This window comes from Durio zibethinus, chromosome 21 (genome assembly GCF_047325235.1).
Source record: "Durio zibethinus cultivar Kanyao isolate XHJ-2024 chromosome 21, ASM4732523v1, whole genome shotgun sequence".
Lineage (NCBI taxonomy): Eukaryota > Viridiplantae > Streptophyta > Magnoliopsida > Malvales > Malvaceae > Durio > Durio zibethinus.
The window spans coordinates 9,092,227-9,113,181 of record NC_143182.1 but is presented as its reverse complement, the minus strand read 5'-3'; the positions used below and the strand labels follow the sequence as shown (position 1 = coordinate 9,113,181).

Below are 20,955 nucleotides of genomic sequence, written 5' to 3'. Positions count from 1 at the left end.
GTTTTTTGTTTTAGGCCTCTGTATATTTGTTTCTTTTTTGAGCTGAGAAATTAAAATCTGTGAAGAAGAGAAGGGAACAGTGGGAGTGGGACGGGTTGGAGGAGCTGTCAAAGAGTTCAAAGTTGTTCTCTTGAGAATTCAAATTATGACCATCTTGTCCTCTCATTATCTTTTTTTTTTATTTTATTTTTTTAAATGAGAAGTAAGTGTGGGCCCGCCTAAAACTAAAAACAACTGGTTTGATTTGAGAATGCAATTTGATTTTAAAGTTTGAACTGTCAAAGTTTGTGAGTGTCTTGGTAAATTTTGTTTGCTTTTTGTTAATGATTATGGCTGTGCTCGCAGCATGGTCCCGACAGATTAATAACTATGATTAAAAGAGTATGAAATAGTAATGGCAAGGAATTAAGATTCTCTTTTTATTATTTTGTAACGCGTTTCGATATTAAAATTAATTCCTTGTTTTATAAATAGATAAAAATAAAATAAAAAATAGAAATTTATAGAAGTCATTTTATCATTATATATATAGTTATTAAAAAATTTTAGAAAAATATTAATCGATATTTATTAGTACGGATGAAAGTAATATTTATATAAAAATTAATTTATATTTTTTTATTTATTTTAAAATAATGTTTTAATTATATTGAAGCAATATTTCGTAAATCCTTGATTTTTATTGGAAAAAAAAAACCATATTTCAAAAAAAAAAAAATTCTCAATCCAGAGTGAATGTTCTAAAAGTTACCCATCAACCGACAATATGATTTTGCAAAGTTATATATATATATATAGATAAATATGTAAATGTAAATGATAGGTTTAGTGATTATTGCAAGGGTAAGTAATGCAAATTCATATCTAACTATTGATTTGCCGGTAGCTCCCAACATTTCACCAGCTGTGGGCTGTGGCAGTTCACGCAACTGCACACACCAAATCTACCAAAAACCTCGACAGCACCCTTTGTCTAGATGATTTGATAAAGCAGAGGAGAGAGAGAGCGAAAGAGAACAATCATTTTTCAAGGAAGATGGTGATTTGGTCAATTTCCAAATTCTGAAACCCCACGAGAGCAACCCTTGCGTGCTTTAAAAAAAGTAAACAAAAAGGATGGTCGTTTTTTTGACGTTTACTACAACTTACAAAGTATTAAGATGGACCCAATTTGATGTGCTAAGTTAGAGTTGTTAGTTTAAACTTTAAGAACCCATTTGGAAGCTAAGACTTCGTTTGAGAATCCTATGTCCAGTTATAAGAGGTACAACATAGACGATCTATATGAATAGGTAAGATGTTGATAGATATTTTTAAAAACACAAAAAAATTGTTAAAAATTTTTCCTTAATATCTTTATTGTCAATAAAATTAATAAATTCACTTATAATTTTTATTTTATTATAAATGAACGATCTTTAAAAAAAATTTAAATCTGTCACCATCTTTGAAAATTTTTTCATGACAATTAATAAATTCATTGATAATTTTTAATATATATTAATGTATACCTCTAAAAAATCTTGAATTCATTGCTACATTATCAATACATAGGTTGTTCAATCTCTTAAATCAAAATAAGATGTGTCGTACTTGATAATTTAAGACAGGTGATTACAAATCGTGCATTCAAAATGACTCAAACAAATGATCACCGATAATACTCGAACTCAAAACATTTTCATAAAAAAAAAATAAACATAACCGATTGAATCAATTATTTATTAATGCGATAAAAAAACTTTTAATCTACTCCAAATAAATTGTAAATTTAAATAAAGTTTTAGACCTTAAAAAAAAAAAAATAGGGTGCCTTTCTTCTTCATCATCATGTTGGATAAGAGCACTACAAATTTATCTAACAATAAAGAAAAATGATTATGGCTTTATCTCCATTTAGTATTGTACTTTTTTTCTAAATCCAACATCCCTTATTCGTGAAATAAAAAAAAAGTTGGGCCAAAGCAGAATGACAGCTGGTGAAGATAAATATAGACCCATTTTTTCGACGTAGTACCAAACCATAAAATAAGCATTGCATTTTCGTATTAAACACCACACATGCAAAAATTTTCCAAGTTATGGATGCCCTCCAAAAGGCAACTTTAGGAAAGGTTGTAATCTTTTCTTTTGTAGCCTTGTTTGATTTGGTTTTAAGCATGTTGTTGATATTATTTAAAAGAAAAAGATTATATAAACATATATGATAACATAAGAACTAAATTGAAAAAAATATTTATTTATAATTTATGTATATGAAATATGTGTATGTAGCTCTCTAAAAAAATTCGTTGAATAATCCAACGTTCTAAATGAGGGTAGAAAGATATTATCATATATGATAGTATAAAATAAAAGAAGTCATTCCAGTTGATTAATAGTAAACTTTAGTATTTATTTATTTATATCTTCTTTTCCTTTTTAAAATTATTAAATAAATTTAATTTTTTTTGGACAAGTAGGGATTTTTTGTTTTATAAATTTTTTTTTTCATGGATGAGAATTTTCGAGATAAAAACGAGTTATTGTTTTTCTTCTTTACAAAAGACAATGAGGTGTATTATTGTTTCAGGAGAGAAACAAATATGGAATAAAAGGGAAAAAATTAATCGATTTACACTGGCAAAAGATCAAGCCAATGTGTGTGCACATGGATGTAGTGAGACATGTCATGAGAAATGTTGGAGCGGCTGATTTCTGTTTTGCGATTTCCATTTTCTCCATTGAAGCTATGTGATTGGGTAGCAAGGAAGAAAAGGCTGGCTAGGACTTTAAGATATGGAGTTATTCCGTTTTCAACTCCATTCCTTTCTCAGAACTTACGTAACTCGGATCAAAATCTCATATTGGAAATTTGTGAGAATCAATCGTTGTATAGTTATAGAGACTTAAAACTCGAATATGTGAAATATATTGTGTACAAAACTGTGAAATCTTTGAATCAAAAGCAAACGTTACGAAACGAGTAAAATGTTCAAACTTTCACACATCTGATTTGGGTTTGATTATGAATCTCATTATATATCAGCTTCTAAGCTGAATGAGGAGGACCCATCATCAGAAACCAATCAGAAGACCTTTGATCAGATTAACTATTACGCTACCTGCGTGAGCTAAAAGTTGATGATGAATCTCATTTCCTAACAACTTATAAACAAGAAAAAGCTTTCACCACACAAACAGAGAGAGAGAAAGAAACAGAACAAAGGAAAGTGAAAAAGTTAGTGACATGCGAGAAATTTATAACCTCAGAAGGTTGTGAGAAACATCATTTGCAGGCAGCCAGAAACTTTTATTCTGGGTATCGCCCAATTTGTCTATCTTCCCAAGCTAACCGATTGAACCATGAATATGTCAAGAAAAATTACTATTTGAAGAACATTATCTTTCTTGTAGCTCAGTCAGAGAATTGGAAGTTGTTGTGGATCTCGGTGGAGACAGTCCCGAAGGATGCCGGTGAAAGTTGAGCTGAGAGGTCCAAGTCGAGCTTTCAGTTGACAGTAAAGGTCGGGCCAGCCATTGTTGATCTCAAATGTGGTCAATAACAATGAAATAAAAAAGATCGTGATTGAAGAAGCTAGGAAGCTAAATTATGGGTTTTAAATTTTAATGAGACATTCGGAAGGAGAAGGATTTACTATGATTTTGATTTGAAGAGTTGGGGTTTCTGATATAAAGAGAAAGATTTTGTTTTTGTAGCGTCTGTTAATTTTGTTTTGGTTTGGTAAAAACTCCAATCCATAGAATAGAACAATCCCTCGTCTTTATCAAAAGTAAACTTCATGGTTCAGGCGTCTCACCCTTTCACACATTGATGACGAAAAAGCTATTCATTTGAAACACGCCATGAGACTTGACTACAATTTTGAAACAACTGCTCACGTGGGGTAATTTCAACTCTAATTGTTTTGTTAATCGGTTGATCAAAAGAAGATTGGAGCCTTGAAGGAAGAAGAAGATACAGAAACAAGGTTGGCAAGAAGAAAGCAGAGGTAGGGCAATGTGGGGCGAGCCAAAAGAGGGTGGGCAACCGATCCATAGAGAAGGTGTGGAGCCAAATCCTATTTGGTGAGAGTTGTTTCGTACACAATATTTGCTTTACAAAAAGGCAAAACTAAAGGCAACAAGGGGTGGTGTGGTAGGGAAGTGGTTTTGTAAATTATTGAGGGAATATGTAGCAATCCTTGCCGTGTTTGCTTCTGCTTCTCACAACATTCAAATCATTACCAAGTTCTTAGCTGATCCCTGTGTTATTAACTGGGACCTTTCCCCACATGGCAATCCACCACTATAAACTGGATTGTGAATCTTCATCATTCTTAGCTGATTTGGGATGTAGCAAATCTATGATTTGGGTTACATACGGGTTAGATATATTCATTCATAAGGAGAAGAGCATTATACCAGCCCAACTTTTGGCTGCAAAGACTACTGAAATACAAAATCGTGAACAGCACTTCATTCTAACATATGTACATGTAACATTAGCTCAATTTCTCAATAACCATGTCACAGATATTTCATAGTTGGGAGCAGTATCCTCTAAACTATACTTACCAAATCATCTATCTCCCTTGAGGAATGAGATAAAACGGGGCTTATGATGTAATCAAACTTCTGTTACATGTTGCTCAAAGACCTAGAATGAAATTTCCTGAAGGACTTGAAGTGTTTTCTGATGAACTTGGATAGAAGATTAATAAAATGAAACCATAGACAAACAGTGATGAATATGACCAGTTAAATCTTAAAACAGTTCAACAAGCTAAATTGCAAATTGTGATTGATGATATGAAGCAAATTCTAGATCATTCAGAAATAGAAAATAATGTAATGGTAAAATATTCCATTTTGTTTTTGAATTAATAATTTACCCATTCTAAATAGGAAATAATGGAATAGTAAGATTAAAAGAAAAGCCAACAGAAGGTGTTAACGATTTGTGCAGTCAAATCAAACATAAGAGATCCATTTTCAGGAGTTACCAAGAAGGCAAGGCAAAAGATAATTTACCCATTCTAAATGTTGTGCTGTTATGCCAGAGACATTTCCACTACATATACCACCCAAAACCTAAGCATGCCAAGAAAAAAAGGTCCATTAGTGTTGATATAGCATGTAGCAAAAAGGTTATCCAAGGAATTCATGGGCATGCAATAAAAGGCAATCGTCCCTTTGCAAGCCATGAGGTCCATACGATTAACTGAAACCCTGTTGCCTAGTAGTGTTAGTGAAGGATACCTTTGTGACAGTCTCAAGAAACATGCCGGGGCAAACTGGAAGTGGTTTTCTCCCTGTAACACTGAAGTGGTTATCATGACAAGAAGAGAGTAAATATGCTATAATTTCCATGATTTTGCAAACATTTCTAGCCGAAATCCAGCCATATTTTTTAATCAATAAAGAAAATTGTATAGAAATGAATCTAAAACTGACCCTTCCAGCAATTCCACAGAGTCTCATTCTACCAGCATTAATTTTTTCATCAGTGTCAGAGTAGTCTGCACCTTCATCTTTCCCTAGCTTTACATTTTTTATCATTTCCTGGACAGTTTTCCCAGGTTTCAGATCTACAAGTTTTGTTAAGAAGTTCACCTGCATTGATAAGATCTTAGTCATGCCAAAGATCATTCAAATGACAATAACATATAGATTTATTTCATATGATTAGAGAATCATCAATTACATCTTATATAAAAAGTTAGATAATTTTAGAAATGGTATTATCATACGCTTTGGTGTTTTTTGTCTCTTACGTCTAGGTCAGGCCTCTCATCCTATTGCCAATCAGTTTTTGAATATATACTTAACACGATATCAAAACCAAAGTTGGTAATTGTTTTTTTGTTGGGTATTTTAACGTTGCATTAAAACTTAGGTCTATTAATGTTCATCATTTCTTGTGCAGTTTTCACTGTCCATCCGGTAGGCCTACATTCTCAGCTATTCCATCTAAGCCTTCACTTGAATGGGAGTGTTAAAGGGGGTTATCCCATATTGCTTTGGTTTGACGTCTGTTGTGGCACTATATCCAGGTTGGGCCTCTCTCCAACAAATGTCAATTGCTTTTAGGTTTGAAGCTTAGCATAGGGATTAGCAACCTATCTTAATCAATTTTAGTTTTTCACAAAATGCAATCGCACACACCTCTGATTCAGGAAGAGTACTAAAACCACAGTCATTTCTTTCATCCAGTATTCCACCTCCCATCATATTTCGAGCTTCTTCTCTGATCAAAAATAGTCTCGAAAGTAGTTTTCGATCTGGAACACTCGGCCGAGTTTCCATTGTCTGAAAAAACATTGATAATGCAAAATAAGTTTTTCTTTTTGCCAGTGCAAAGTAAGTTTAAATGCTAAGAAACTTAGAGAACGTTGCCATTGTGAAAAAAACTAACAGAAATGAAATCAGCCCAGTTTTAGTCTCACAATAGCAGGCTATCTAAAAAGGTAGTAAAAGAAATAAAATGCCTTTAAACAATTAGTCTACACTATAAAGTCCATGTAAAGGCAACAGAAAGCTCCAAAAGGAATATTTTGTAATTATAGCTCAAAAGCAGAATATTATCCTTTTTCCACCTTTAATTTATAATATATTTTCATTTTTTTCCATTTCATTTTTATCAAAACAAAGTATTAGTCAAAAGGTATCATGCCCTCCTTTTTTAATAACAATTAGGGAAACAGCAACATAATTCTGCATGCTAAAGTTTTGACATGTTACCTTCACAGTTGTCAACTTTATATGCACCTTCACCGAGGTGATAGCCCAATGCCAAGCATTCACCTAGGTAAAGTGGTTTATCTACCAAAAAACTAAATAAAACTAAACTAAACTTGGAAATTTTTATCTCAAAAGCAAAAAAGATTGCAATGGAGGTTGTAAAAAATTTAAAAATTCATAAATCGTGCGATTAAACAAATGTCAGGTTGACATTGTCGAAAATAATGTGTGATAATGGAAATAGTTCAAGAGGATTTTTTTCTTTTTATTTATTCCGTCATGTATGAAGTTGCAAACACATAACTGTGCACATAGATCCAATAAGCTTTTACCATGAATGGAACCTTTCTAAAAATAATACATCACAAAGTATCTAATAAGACTAAAGATGCATAAACAATTGCAGTCTGTTTGTTAGCCTCAATAGTAGTTGACTTATGTGGGTGCATAAGCATCTCTTAGGCAATAATCGAGAGTACCAACTTCATTTACAAATTAAAATACACTCAACCAATATCCAAAAATGCTTATGAAGATGCACGTGATCTCCTTCAAGCTCAAGCATCTATGAACCTAAACAACTTCATATAAATAAAACATTATCTGAGAGGGTGATTCATGATAAGATTTTCAGATAAATACCTCTAGCAAATGATCAGCCTGGTTTGCTATATCATTTAGATTTGCTCCAGGAATATGAACTTTGGTGCCATTTTCACTTTTGAAAGCACCACCACCAGCAGCAACTCGGCATAGTAGTTCATGTCTTCTTTCTTTCTGGGGTGTTCCACAGAGAAGTCCAATAACTTGAACCTAGGAAGCAAGGAAAAACAAGAGAAAATAACTTAGAATTCAGTTCATGTTAGTATATAACTAACTTTGAGCTACAGTTGAATCAGGCATTGCAGGATTGGGCCTCAAGGGACTTCCTTACATGCGGGGGACATTTTTTTGTTAGATGAGCTAGTGCAGTCTCCTTAATCACCTCAGGCAGTGACTTGCACTGAATTTAAAAAAAAAAAAAAAGGTCCATTTTGAATTTTTTCATACGAGAGACAAGCATCAACTGTTAAAGAGATCAAACAATAACTGACAACAAGATAACCAGCACTAAGCCAGCCCAACCTTTTCCTAGCAAAAGAGAGGCAGCAATTTCAAACCATGTCCGACCCCAAACTGACAACTAAAACACATGCACAAAACTAATATGGAGTTTTAAAGGATCCAGTTAACTTCAAAATATAACGCTGTTGGTTGTGCGGCCTTCTACTAGAATCAGTCCTAAGCTGCTAGTACTTTCTAAATCCTACATAAGGACAACAAAAAAAGAACGTACAAAGAGGGGAGATGGCACCTTCAACTAATTTCGAATAATGTTAGAAATCCCCGTAAAAATAGCCAAAAAAAAAAAAAGAAAAAAAACCACAATGACACATATTGCTACAGAGTTCTGCAAACAAATTATAAATTGGCAACATTGCAAGCACTACATGTTATAGTTGGTGTTGGGTTACAAATGAGATCAGGCTGATGGAAGAGCATTTCATGGAACAAGCAATCATCAAGTTCAATTATTCTTCAAATCAAGTTTTACAAACTCATGCTAAAATTCCTGTTCTCAATAAAGTTTCAATATTGAAGTACCAAGTGGAAACCTTTTTCAGGCATCTTAAATCTTAAAACACACAGCTAAAAGATGTGATAAAATACTTACAGTTGGAAAAAAAACAACAAACAATTTTGCGATATGGCAAAGCTTGCTTTCAAAGCCTGGTTTATCTATAACAAAAGTCAAAATTTTAATTAAAATTAAGCTTCAGTTTTATTAAGCATCCATGTGAATTGCTAACAAATTCAAAACCTATACAATTGCGTCAGAAGCTTACTACATGTTTTGCCCAAAAGAAATGTTCTATATCTGAACCTTAACAAGTTTGACAAATGCACAGATAAAGTTGCACTAACTTATCATCTTGGTCCTTTTCAGCAAGTTGGATCATGTAATCTAGAGCCATCATGAACCCTGATTCCATTCCATCCACCCTTTTCCCAATTACTCCTTGTGCAGCTAATTCAATCAACGGCCACCTCCTCGGATGCCTCATCCATGTTCATATCTCGTAGCTGCACCCATATTACATATCATGTAGTCAACATACAGACACAATTCACAACCGGGCTTGTTAAGATTGGAGAAGAGGGATTTAAAATTCAAAGGTTAATGTGATATTTGACAAATTGGTTCCTAGTGAAAAGCCAGAAAGAATATTTTGATTAATAATAGGAACCAAACAGTAAAAATAGAATTCAGAAAACTGCTGGTTACTGCCTGGTACATATAGGCAGCTAAAATCTTATGTCACATTTGAACTATTGTTGCAACTCAATTATGGGATCTCCAGACATGTCTGCACATGGCCTGGAACAAAGGGCCATTGAAGTATACATAAAACATATTAAAGGTCCTCCTAGAAGATTGTCACAAACATATTACAACTAAGAAAGCAAAGTAGCAAACCAGAACTGGAAAATTCTGGTTATTAATGCCATTAAAACAAGCATCCTACAAATGATAGATTCTTAAAATAATAGAATAAAAAGAGAAGAATTGGGAGCTTACAAGGGTTATAATATCTTGAAGAACAGAAGTGACTTGGTCTCCCCCTTTGAGTAGTGCTTCATACTGAGCAGAATCAAAGTTTTGGGTGTCTTGAACTTGTTGGTTTTGGGTTTTATAAGTTGTGTCAAATTCTTCATCAGAGTAGCCGCCACCAACTTCATTGCTGGACGACACGCTGCCCAAGAATTGCTGGTTCTTTCTCTTGGGGTGTTTTAGTTGCCAAGATAGTGGGGATAGGGGAAGTAAGAGAACGTTGAAAAGGCGAAGAAGAGTTAAGGGAGAGAAGGAAGATTTGGAGTTGAACAACGAGGGAAGAAGAAGACATGGCTCTGCAACATTTCTTTTCTGGGGTTTTGGGTTTTGGAGAAGCAGGAGATGGCAAAACAATAAAGGAATATCCGAATCTAGAGAAATTAAAAAAAAAAAAAAAAATGAAAACACCTACTGTTGATTATCGCCGTCTGTGGGAATCGAACCCACGACCACATGGTTAAAAGCCATGCGCTCTACCGGCTGAGCTAAGACGGCTTCTTGGGGGCTGTTCCCAACATTATTTAATTAACTAATTTAGATATTGCCATTTCCAATAACATGTTAAATATATTAAATATATTCAAATGCCTGATTTTGAAAAATGGCATTAACTTCCCAATAAGAAAAAGATGTCATTCGAAGCGAAATAGCAAGCCTAATAGGCTGCCTGATACTCTGGAATTATTTCACAACGGAGATAAGAAAAGATGGATCAGATTCAAATTGCCTGTGTACTTTGAAGCGAAATTGCAAGGCTAACTGGCAGTCTTGAGCAATGCCCATGCCTGTCCAGGAAGCGGAGTACTACAGGAAATAATCATAGCAATTCAATGTGTCACCAATCTACAGAATCCCTACAAACCACACCAAGTGCTGCTTTTGCTAGTCAAAGGAAACATCACAGTTGAATATGAAACTCCCATTTGGAGGCTTGCTCCATCGAGTCGCTCCCAGTGGACTTTCAGAGCTTCTCATCTTGGGGGGGTACCATTTGATCACGATTCTACATTTGCAAACATTCCGCCATTCCAGTCTTGCTTTATTCGCAATGTCAGTGGGATCAAGATTAACGCTCTAAAAAATTTTGCTATTTCGAGCCTTCCAAATATTCCATTATATAAAAGCTAGAAGGAGAAGATATATTTTTTTCTTCTACCACCAGAAAAAAAAAAGTTCTATACTTGTATACAATCAGAATTTAAAAGTAACTGATGAAGAAACCAGACTGCTGTTGCTCAATTGCAGCGAAAAAGTAAATGATCTAATTATTCTTCTTGATTATCACAAACAGGGCATAATCTATTATGAGCAATCTTCCTTTTTTCTTGAGGTTTTCCAATGTTGGGAGAGAGTCCTTCGAGGCACACCAAAGAAAATTTTCAGTTGCATCGAGGTTCCAAACGCACTTATTCCTATGAACCTTGAAATCCTTGGGTTAAAGAACAATAGATTTGCATTGCATGTGTTAACCCCCTATGTCAGTTTTTTTATTTTCATTTTTTATTTTCTATGCTTGAGATTATCTTAGATTAAACTCTGATACTAAAACGATTTCGTCTTTTGTTGTTGGATAAAATAATTAGGGTGGAAAATAAGCGTGTTTGTCTTCACTCACCACCACCAATAACAGCAGGACGGACAGACGGTTTAAGAAAAATGGTTCCATCAAGAGTGGTAAAAATAAAAGCAGACGGTGACAGCTTGAGAGATTATCCCAGCCCAGCTCTAGCACCCCCTCCCAAATGCTGCCAACAAATGTTTGATATCCGCTGAGAAAAAACCACTCACCAACCAGGCCCCCTTTGATCCTTGTGTCAGATGGCTCTCTACACTCTACAGCGACAACCACATTACTAGGAAATTGGATATTTAATATTTTAGGACTTGCTTTGCCTTCCCATAATCCCCAAAACACCCCTCTCTTTTCTCCAAAATTCCATGCCCTGAAAATACCTAACAAATGGATAAAACCATAAACTGTAGTACAGTATTTGTCGATCTCAATTTTTTTTTAATTTAATATTTATTAGTGTATACATTAAATATAATAAAATAATATATAAAATATATATATTAACAATCTATAAAATATAAACTAATGACCTTAAAATTTGAACATGGCGAACGAACATTTATATGAATTTTAAAATGAGAAATAATGAACAAGCCCAATTGCGACTATTAGAATAATTTTATTCTTTTCCTCCTAGGCGTGAGCAAAGTGTTCCTGGTGCCTATATGGCTACATCTCGTAGAAGGCACTATGATCTGGTCTAAGTCGTCGATCAAAAAAGCTTTCTTCCAATCCATTATGTTTTCTTAAAAAAATTATTACTAGGCTTGGTCATTTCCGACGAGTAATAAAATATCATTAAAAATTGTAATTGTCGGATAACAAATAATAGCCAATATTTTAGTATGACATTTCTTAGCTTCTTCTTTTTTCAAAAAAATAATTACTCCAATTTTATTATTTCATATGCATAAATTATCATGTAATTTTTTATTATAATTAAATAATTATAAAATTACAGGATTATAATAAAAAATTTCAAGTGGAATGCTTTCATTTCAATCCATCGATTATTGTAAATAATTTTTGAAAAATTTTTATTTTTATTTAATTTAATTTAATAATTGAATTAATTGAAATATAATAAAATTTAAATATAAAATTAAAAACAAACACCTCCTGAAGCGGGCCATCTGACCTTTAAAAGGCCTTTAAGTCCAACGGAGGAGGAACTGTAGAAATGGGGAACCGGAGAACAACAAACGCTAGTTAGATTAGTCATCAGCTAGCTTGAGTACACTACACGTCAAGGGCATTTTGGTCTTATAAGTTAACTAACAAAAAGTTAACAGACTAGCAACTAGAAAGTGGTACGATACGTAAATAGGAAACAACACAGGAGGACAAAATCGGAATCATAAGATTGCTAAAATCCCAATCTAATCCCTAAACGGTTCCGCTTCCCCGCTTCTATAAGTGTACCCCATGCTCACGTTTTATACCGTCCTCCTCGTTGTCTCTTTGTTTCAGTTCCTCTTGTATTCTCTTTCTTAGGGTTAGGGTTTTCTCAATCTCTTTCTTTTTTGCAGCAAAGGCTTTTGTTTAGTTTCTTCAATGGCTCAGCAGGAGGTGCAGAATGGAGGAGCGGAGAAGGCAGCGTCTGTGAAGTTCACGGCGGTGAAACCACAGCTGTTGGTGGAGGCACCGAAGGCAGTTGATGCAGTGCAGTTCTACAAGATCGCCTTTGGCGCTGTTGAGGCTGGCCGTACTGTTTACCCTAAGCGCAAGGCCGAGCAGGAGCTCCCTCACATCCTCTCTGCTCAGCTTGAGCTTGCTGGCTCTACCATTCTGGTATCTGACATCGCTGATGACTCTGCTCCGTACGCCCGTCTCTCCCTTCCTCCCTTTATAAATACTTTTGTTGTTATGGCTGTTTTTACTCATAAGATGCTTTGTTTAAAAAGCCGATCATGATTGTTTGATTCTTCAAATTATCATTTCAGCTATTTTTTTCTTATCTTTTTTAATTATTTTCTGTGACCGTTTACTCTTAGTCATTATGGAATCTTCATAAATTCTTGTCAGGTTTCATTTATGCCTGACATATGATAGGAAAATCCGTTCTGTTCTTGTTGCTTGGCTAGGAAACATTTTATACATTTTCATTCTCATTTTTGTTAGGTTTATCATCTGCATTTGACTCCTTATTTGCGTTTTCGTTATTTAGAGCTCCAGTTTCATAGATCTGTAGGACTGAGATTAGGTTCGTTTTTGTCTTCTTTCTGAGTATTAACGATTTATTTTGATATAATCGCCTGCCTGTTTGTCTTACACTGCTTATTTCCTGTTTATTTTCGACTAAAAAAATTTTAAACTGGGATTTTTAAAATGTTTAACGTTATTAAAGCTTGTTATTAATTTAGAGTTCGTTATTTAGCGAGAGTTTCGCAACACTGGTTTGTTGAGTCGTCGTTTTTACCGGTTGGCTTGTTACCCGTTCTCTGTTTGACTCGGGCTTTTTCTTGTTTCAATTAAGCAGGGTGAAAACAGAGGGGACGGGATGTGTTCTCTGCCTTGAGACCGAGGACGTGGAAGCTGCTGTTGCCAAGGCCGTGGGCGCTGGAGCCGTTGTGGAGGGTGAGATAACTGAGGGCGACGGCGCGTGCTGTGGTGGTCGCGTGGGCAAGATTAAGGATCCCTATGGATACGTTTGGCTTATCTGCTCCCCCTCCAAGAAATGCGCAGACGTGGAAGCTTAGATGTCGTCAATCTTTGATAAACTTTGTTTGACCCTGTGCTTTAATTTATGTGGTGGGTGGGACCCTTAGTCAGAAAAAGGTCTCCAGGCGGTAGGGATTCGGCGATCAGTTGAGTTAGACTCTGGTATTGAATATTTTGATACTGCTCCATCCTGAACCTTCGGTAATTTTGAAGTATAAAATAAAAAAAAGGCTGGATTATCTTTTAATCTACTGTTTCAGTTGCAGTTAATACCGTTTTTATTTTTAGTTCTGTGTTAGCAAGATTCAAACTGCGTATTTAGACCAGCAAGTTTCTGTCACGGTTAGTTATCCTTCAATAGATTTTAAGGGTAAGAATGACTTTTCATAGTATGTGATGGGTATATGGTATGTGTCGGTTTTGCAGTGGTGGTTGATCGTTGGTGCTTTGGTCAACGTACTAGTAATATATATTCATTTCTATTATTATATTCACTTTGTTCCTTTTTTTTATTTTTCTTTTTAGAATATCTCAAAGTTTTATATTTTAATATCTGAAATTTATATTTTTATATTTTTTACCTTTTATATTAAAAATCATAAAATATTAATTTTAACATTAAATTTATTAAAGTTAAATTTTTTAAAATTTGGTAAAAATTAATATATTAATATATAATAGATAATATGAGATGAAGGCAGTGGCATTTAGCGGTAATAGATGCGATTTATTAATTTTAATTATGTAGTATTATCTTTTACAATCAATGCCTGTAGTTATCTTTCTAGGAGAAATTAATTGTTACGAGACTTCGACGAATGAGAAAATCCTTGGGCAGTGTTATACCAAAAAGAAAAAAAAGAAATTTTCCTTTGACCCTACAATTTTGGTAGCGAACAAGCTGTTGCCACGCGTCGATTGGATATAAGTCTGCCTTTTTTTCAAAATTTATTTAGCAGTGACTGAGAGAGTTTAGTGACTGAAAGAGTTCTGAAATTTTAAGGTCGTGACAATTAGATAAGGGTTTCTGTTGTGGTCCCAACGCTGATGGGGATGGGACCAGTATGGGAATGGTGGGGGTTTTCGTGACTATTTACTCATGGAAATGTGACGTAGAGAATTTTGATGCCTCCGCAGTTCAACAGACAAGTTTTTTATGAAAAACTTTTGTTAATTTAATTATTAAATTATAATAAAAAAATAATGCAAAATTAAAGTTACGAATGTATGTTGATATTTCACAAGTAACATAATGGAAAGAAAAACAGGGTTAAGTATTTGAATCATTTTATTTTACCTAGTTATTAACTCACTAATTAGTTGATAATAACAATCCTATGGCAACTTCGTAATTATTATATATATTTGTATTTTTATTACGTTCAAGGACTCCAGGAGGGCTCTATAACTCATGCAGAATAAACCTTACCTGTTGTATGTGTTTTTTTCTTTTTTTGGACATCTATCTGTTTTTGTTGTTATGTTGTTGTTAATACAAAGTGATATGAGATGAACACTGGTTTCTTAATGCTGTGGACTTGTGTCCTACTTGGGTCTTGAAAGATGGATTGTAGAAACTAGAAAGAGACAGCGAATTGGGCATGGTTTTCTCTATTTTTGAGGATTGCCATGGCAAAGAAAGTGGGTCTAGTGGACTTGATAATGGATAACAATGATTTTGCTGAATTTTTTATTGGAGATTTGAGTAACCGATATCCTTCTTTTTTATTTTTTCTCACTCCCCTTACCCATTGATGAAGGCCAATTCATTTTTAAATTCTTGTCCTCGACTAAATTAACGGTGATAGTAATCTCAACCGTTCAACCGGTTTTATTACTGGTAAAGATTAAAAAAGTTTGTATGAAAAGTTTTATTTTTCTTTCCCTAATTATGCCGTGTCATGCTGCTAATCAACTGATTTATTAAAATCTAATACTCGTTGACCACATCTATTTCTCAATTATTGTAGAATCTGTACCCAATTTAGGATTTTTTTTTTACCCTTTGAAAAAAAAACAATGATCCAGAGTCAGATATGAAAAGAGCAGAAGAAGGCCCAATTCCGGTCATTAATTTGTTCGTACAAACTTCAGTAACCAAATAGCAATTAAAACGCACAGGTGGAAGACTTGCAAACATTTCCGCATCGAAAGATAGAAACTTCTGAAAGACTTAAAAAGTTAAAACCAAGAAGCTGGTTCAGGCTCCTCCGGAAACCTGAAACAATATCTAGACAGGTTGTCAAGGATAATAAATAACCTTTCTAAAAGATATAATATAAGGGTCTTTAATCATGCATTCTCACCCTCACTTTATTTTATTTTATTATTTTATATTTGAGGTTGTGATGGATTGAATATTGATAACTGAGATATATATATATATATATATATGTATATATTCCCCACTAGATTGACGTGGTGAAACCAAGCTGGCATGAAGGGAGAGGCCATTTTCTTTTCTCGCTGCATGGATTTGACATATCAATAAAACATTAATCATAGTGCTTAAAAGAAATACTGTGGTGATTATATGACCAAAGAATAGAATGAGAGGTGATGGAAGGATTGCTGCTGCTTGTGGTACTGTACTAGTAATTATCTTTTACGTGAGAATTACTCATTCTGAAGAAATGAATTAGCCAACAAAGCCTTTTTGCTAGTGATTTTTTTTATCTGTGTGTAAGAAATTGGAGAGAGAAGGTAAAGCAATCCGGAGCCATTTCGAGCTTGTACTTTGGAGGGAGAGCCAGGGCAAGTGTTGGATCAATCCCAAAAGAAGGCAGCCACATCGAATTCTGATTTGGATGTCACTGGAGCCACGTTTCAGCGCGATTATAATAATTTTTTTTTATAAAATCATGCTGTAGTAAGATGCTTAGATAATAAATTGTGATGTGACTGTTGCAAAAAATTTATATTGAAATCTCATTTTCACATCAAACATTTTCTTCTGTGCGAAAATTCTTCTGTCCATTGCAGATCTTTTTTTCAATATTATTTCAAATTTTTTATTTTTTCTTTTTCTTTTACCCATAAAATTATAATAATAGATAAATATCTCTTTACATTTATATATCTATATATTTATGAACAAACATATTATTATTAATTTTTAACAAATTTATAATTTAATAAAAAATTATTTATTAATTTTTAATTATTTGTTAAATTTATAAATATCAAATATATTATAAAATTTATTAATACAATTTTAATATAATATCTTTAATGATAATTTTTTATTTTTATTTTATTTTACCGTCATTATTATTTTTACATTTCAATATATATTTTATCATTAATTTTAATTTTATCATTATAATAATTAATTTATAATAATTAATCTCACTTCTATATTATTTTTAATTTCATCAAAATTAATTTTACCATTTATTCAAATTCGAATGAATATTCGTAAGATCAAGTTAGCACCTGTAAGAGCCTCGCAACACTGAGCTAATGGGTCAACTGGGTTCCAGATGGCATGCAGGCCTCCAGGCCCTCATCGTTCCGGTCACAAAATGTCATTGCCCTTGAGCCCTCAACCATTAATGCAACCATTATCATTATTAAAATGACCAACCTCCCTGTAGCCATAGCTAGCTTGAGGTTTTTGAGCAGTCTGGTCACTTGTAGCTCAACCCCGAAGGAAACAATGGTGATTGGCGTGCATGTGTCTACAAATTTGGAGGCATTTATATGGTGACCAATAAGATTAGCTTGGCCCCATGAGTTATAGACCCCCTGAATAAGAATTGTCAGAATTCAAGAGTAACTGTTGCTTCTCGGCCCACTGCCTTTTGTCTCAGTGTTGCATTGTCCATAGGCCATTTTAAGATGCTTTTTATTTTAGGTGGGTTTCAATAACCACCACACACACAAAGATTTTTGTGAATTATGGACATGGGGATATTTTGTGATCTGTCATGGATTTTGATACGTTTTATTTAGCTTAAATGCACGTTTTTCTTTGAATAGTAATAAATACTGATCATTGACTAAAACTATGTCCGCTCTGTCTCTAATTCAATTTATTTTGCTCAAAAAATCTGAATCAATATAATCAAGACATATTCTTCATCATATCAACCTTCAAATATACAGATTGATAGCTGTGTGAGATTCAATAAGCATGTGCTCTATTTGATGACATCCTCCCTAGAGAGATCCGAACTAAAATATCATGTGAGCAAAACCTTTAATGTTCCCCCCAAGTTCATAGAGCATCTAAACGGCGATCTTTGATTTTTTTTTTCTTGTTTGAATCTCTTTTTTTTTTTTTGAGAAAGAAGATCTGAACTCAGCTTTATTAATTTTGAGTACAATTCTTTATTTATATCCAAATCCTCCTTATAAATGGATTTTCAACGAGTAAGCCGACAATCAACACCAACTTTACTTGTTAAGTTTCGACAGGCTCAAGGAAATGTTGCTTTGCACTTTGCCTTAGTGACAACAATGGATCTGATTTTCAATCTCAACTGTTGAATAGCCATAAGCCCATAACACATCAAACCAAGTTACCTGTTACTAGGAACTTATTCTTTATCCAGTTAACCAACGGTTATGACTCTAAAAGCCCATTTGATCTGAGGGTGGTTGGCCCTTCTTTCTTCGGCTCTGGTTTTTCTTTTTTGGTTTTGTTGCAAATAGTTGGCCTGGCCATTAATATAATTATTAAAGTACAACCCTTTCTTTCTTTCCATGTAAGCTTCCATCATTAGCAAAGCAGGATTTAATCTCAACTAACCTCCGAATGAGTTGAACAGTAATTAACACTGTCATTAATTAGGATTCATTACCCTTGACAGATCATTATTGCATCTGGTAATGATAACTATGCTCTCATTAGTTTTGTAACACAATTCACAGATAATATCTTTTTCCTATTCATTCACGTGTTTACTGTGTGCACTGAGTTTTAAATCCAAAATCTAACAACCAAATTGTATATGATTTAAATTCATTATTACATTTGTTGATTCAATTCTTTTCTTTACCGAAAGAACATCTGACCAACTTGACCCACTGGGAGAACAATGAAGCAAAATTTGGCGAATGAGACGAGTAGTCAGGCCAACCCTGAAAAGATATGGAAGAGGGAATGTAATGTTTGTTGCAAACTTCCCTTTCTGGAAAACAAGAAAAAAAAAGAGCCATCCAAAACAATACAGGACAAACTATAGAGAATAAAGAAGAAATTCATTCATTATTTCATGTATTATAGTGCCAATGTGCCATAGCTGTATAGAACCTTTCTTTGACTCCCTTTTTCATTTTCTTGAAGATATGAAATATTCAAACTACATTAAGGCTAGATTCTCCCGTGACAATTGACAAGAGAGTAAGTGAATCGTTTTCATCCTTTTTCCCTTTTTTTTTTCTATTGGGAGTGGGTTTCATGACTTGTAACTTGGGAACCTCTTTTGAAAATAAACAAAGGGTCTCATTATCAATTTTGATCCTTCAGGTTAACTAAAAAAATTGCTAATAAAAACATGAAATTTAGCTCGATTCCTTTCTATAATTATCTTAAAAAATTCACATTCAATAAATTTAAAAATCTAACTTCAACACTAACGATATTGTCTCATATTATCATTAAACAATCTCTTTTTTGTTAACCAAAATATACACGGTGTATGAAATAAAATATGGAAAGAAGGTAAGGAAGAAGAAAATTCGAGTATTAAACTGTTTGTGTTGCTTGTTTGTGAGGTAATAAAATCTCGTAAAACCCAGTTTGACTCTGAATGAAGGAAACAAAACACCAAATTTGGATAAAAAAAATAGGTACTTCTGAATCAGGGGTATGCATTATTCGAGGCATGAAAGAAAACAAGGTTCCACGAAAAAGGTTAATTCACGTCAAATCGTCAATGATGTCATTATTGTGTTGTTTGTAGTAATAAAAAAAGAATGAATTCAACGTTCAATCTTCAATGAAAATTGAAAAACCAGTCAGCTCTTATTTTAAGCCATGTTTCCTGTTTCCTGTCTGGCTGAAAATGCTCCAACTGAATATCCAGTAGGTTAATGGTGTGATCTACGTTCGACTGTCAAATTATGGCTTGTAGGGTAATCACCCAATTTCTCAAATGACCATACTTTGGCTAATTTGAAACAAAATTCATGAAGAAATTGCGAGGCAAACAGGAGACACCAATCATAAAGTCTTTGGAAAATGCAAAGGTGGTGGATAGCTGCAATTCATGCAAAGGGATATGCTTCATTCTTGAAAAAAATATTCATGCATACAATAGCAGACAAAATATAAGGAATAAAGAAGAAATTCATGTATAATCCTGCAACAGCAGAAAGAAGAGGGGCCCTCTCCTTTGATTTCTAACCTTTTCTTCTATCTTTGCCTCATTTCTTAGCTATACTAGGCTCTGGGTTTCAAACTAACGGTTATGGCTAGAATCTCCATGACAATTGACAATAGATCACTACACTGTTTTTTAGATTTCTCAGTAATAAATGCAAGTAAATGTGAATCCCATTACTTGTGCCTTGGGGCAAGATACTGTTTATAAAGAAATTTAATTCCATTTGATCCTTAAGTTTTTTTAAATTTTTGGGTGAAAGTGGAGCATTAAGATGATAGAATAAAATGTTGTACTAAGTTGCTTGCATCATTGCTTCGAAAAGAATATAGCTTACATCATATATAGATATAGTCTTATAAATTTTGATCCTTAAAGTTTTATTGAGAGGTATGTTAAACTTAAGGCTAATGCTAAGGCATAAGAGCAAGCTTCTTCAATAATTTCCTTTTGTCAACGACAAAGAAAATTCTGTAATTGGTATTTCATCACTGCCATATATACTTTGCTTTTCCTTTTATCACCTTCTGATGTAAGAAAAGCATTTTTTTTTCACTATAAGTAAATGTCAGAGTCAAAACTGGAAAAAAATAATTGACATTTGGATAAAAAAAAGAATTTAGGTAAAAAGAATACTACTAATTTCTTCCTTAAATTAAAACATTATCATCATTTGAAATATAATAATAATAAAATCAAAACGAAAAAGTTAATACTACTATATAATATTTGGGGGTTAGTGAATTAAGTTATATTAAACCAAAAGCTGAAAGGGGGGGTGGGGCAAAGGCCAGAGCTTGTCTGCAGAGTTGCACATGTCCTTATCTCTTGAACTGCAAGATAATTTATTCTATTTCACTGGAGCTTTGTATGCTGCAAGTTTCAACTTTAAAAGACTGTTACCTTCAGTATTAACTCACACAGTGTAAACTGTTGAGTGTTGACCGATTACTGACTTCATCGTCATTAACCGATTAAAATAAAATCTCTTCTCTCTCCAGCACAAAGCACCAGGT

At 33.7% G+C, this 20,955-nt stretch overlaps 2 protein-coding genes and 1 non-coding gene across 3 annotated transcripts; 1 reads left to right on the top strand and 2 right to left on the bottom strand.

Moving 5' to 3' along the window:
* Positions 1-4,887: 4,887 nt before the first annotated feature.
* On the bottom strand, positions 4,888-12,171 carry LOC111306464 (uncharacterized). Its single transcript, XM_089751096.1, has 12 exons — positions 12,066-12,171; positions 10,992-11,329; positions 10,662-10,805; positions 10,279-10,450; positions 10,104-10,180; positions 9,965-10,051; positions 9,344-9,784; positions 7,366-7,536; positions 6,148-6,291; positions 5,437-5,595; positions 5,242-5,294; positions 4,888-5,073 (listed from the first exon to the last, which is right to left on the bottom strand). The coding sequence occupies exons 1-12, from the start codon at positions 12,169-12,171 to the stop codon at positions 5,034-5,036; spliced, it is 1,932 nt and encodes a 643-aa protein (XP_089607222.1). The 3' UTR covers positions 4,888-5,033.
* On the bottom strand, positions 9,799-9,871 carry TRNAK-UUU (transfer RNA lysine (anticodon UUU)). Its single transcript has one exon. It is a non-coding gene; the product is annotated as a tRNA-Lys (tRNA).
* A 211-nt stretch (positions 12,172-12,382) lies between the features above and the next one.
* On the top strand, positions 12,383-13,853 carry LOC111306173 (uncharacterized protein At5g48480-like). Its single transcript, XM_022904081.2, has 2 exons — positions 12,383-12,769; positions 13,429-13,853. Exons 1-2 carry the CDS (start codon positions 12,504-12,506, stop codon positions 13,646-13,648), a joined length of 486 nt encoding a protein of 161 aa, XP_022759816.1. The 5' UTR covers positions 12,383-12,503; the 3' UTR covers positions 13,649-13,853.
* The last annotated feature ends 7,102 nt before the right edge of the window (positions 13,854-20,955 follow it).

Coding starts and splice junctions, on each gene's coding strand:
- LOC111306464 (XM_089751096.1), bottom strand. CDS start 12,171: ATGACTAATCTAACTAGCGTTTGTTGTTCTCCGGTTCCCCATTTCTAC. Junction 10,451..10,661: donor TAATAGATTATGCCCTGTTT/GTGATAATCAAG, acceptor AAAATTTTTTAG/AGCGTTAATCTTGATCCCAC. Junction 5,596..6,147: donor GTACTCTTCCTGAATCAGAG/GTGTGTGCGATT, acceptor TTATCAATGCAG/GTGAACTTCTTAACAAAACT.
- LOC111306173 (XM_022904081.2), top strand. CDS start 12,504: ATGGCTCAGCAGGAGGTGCAGAATGGAGGAGCGGAGAAGGCAGCGTCT. Junction 12,770..13,428: donor ATCGCTGATGACTCTGCTCC/GTACGCCCGTCT, acceptor TCAATTAAGCAG/GGTGAAAACAGAGGGGACGG.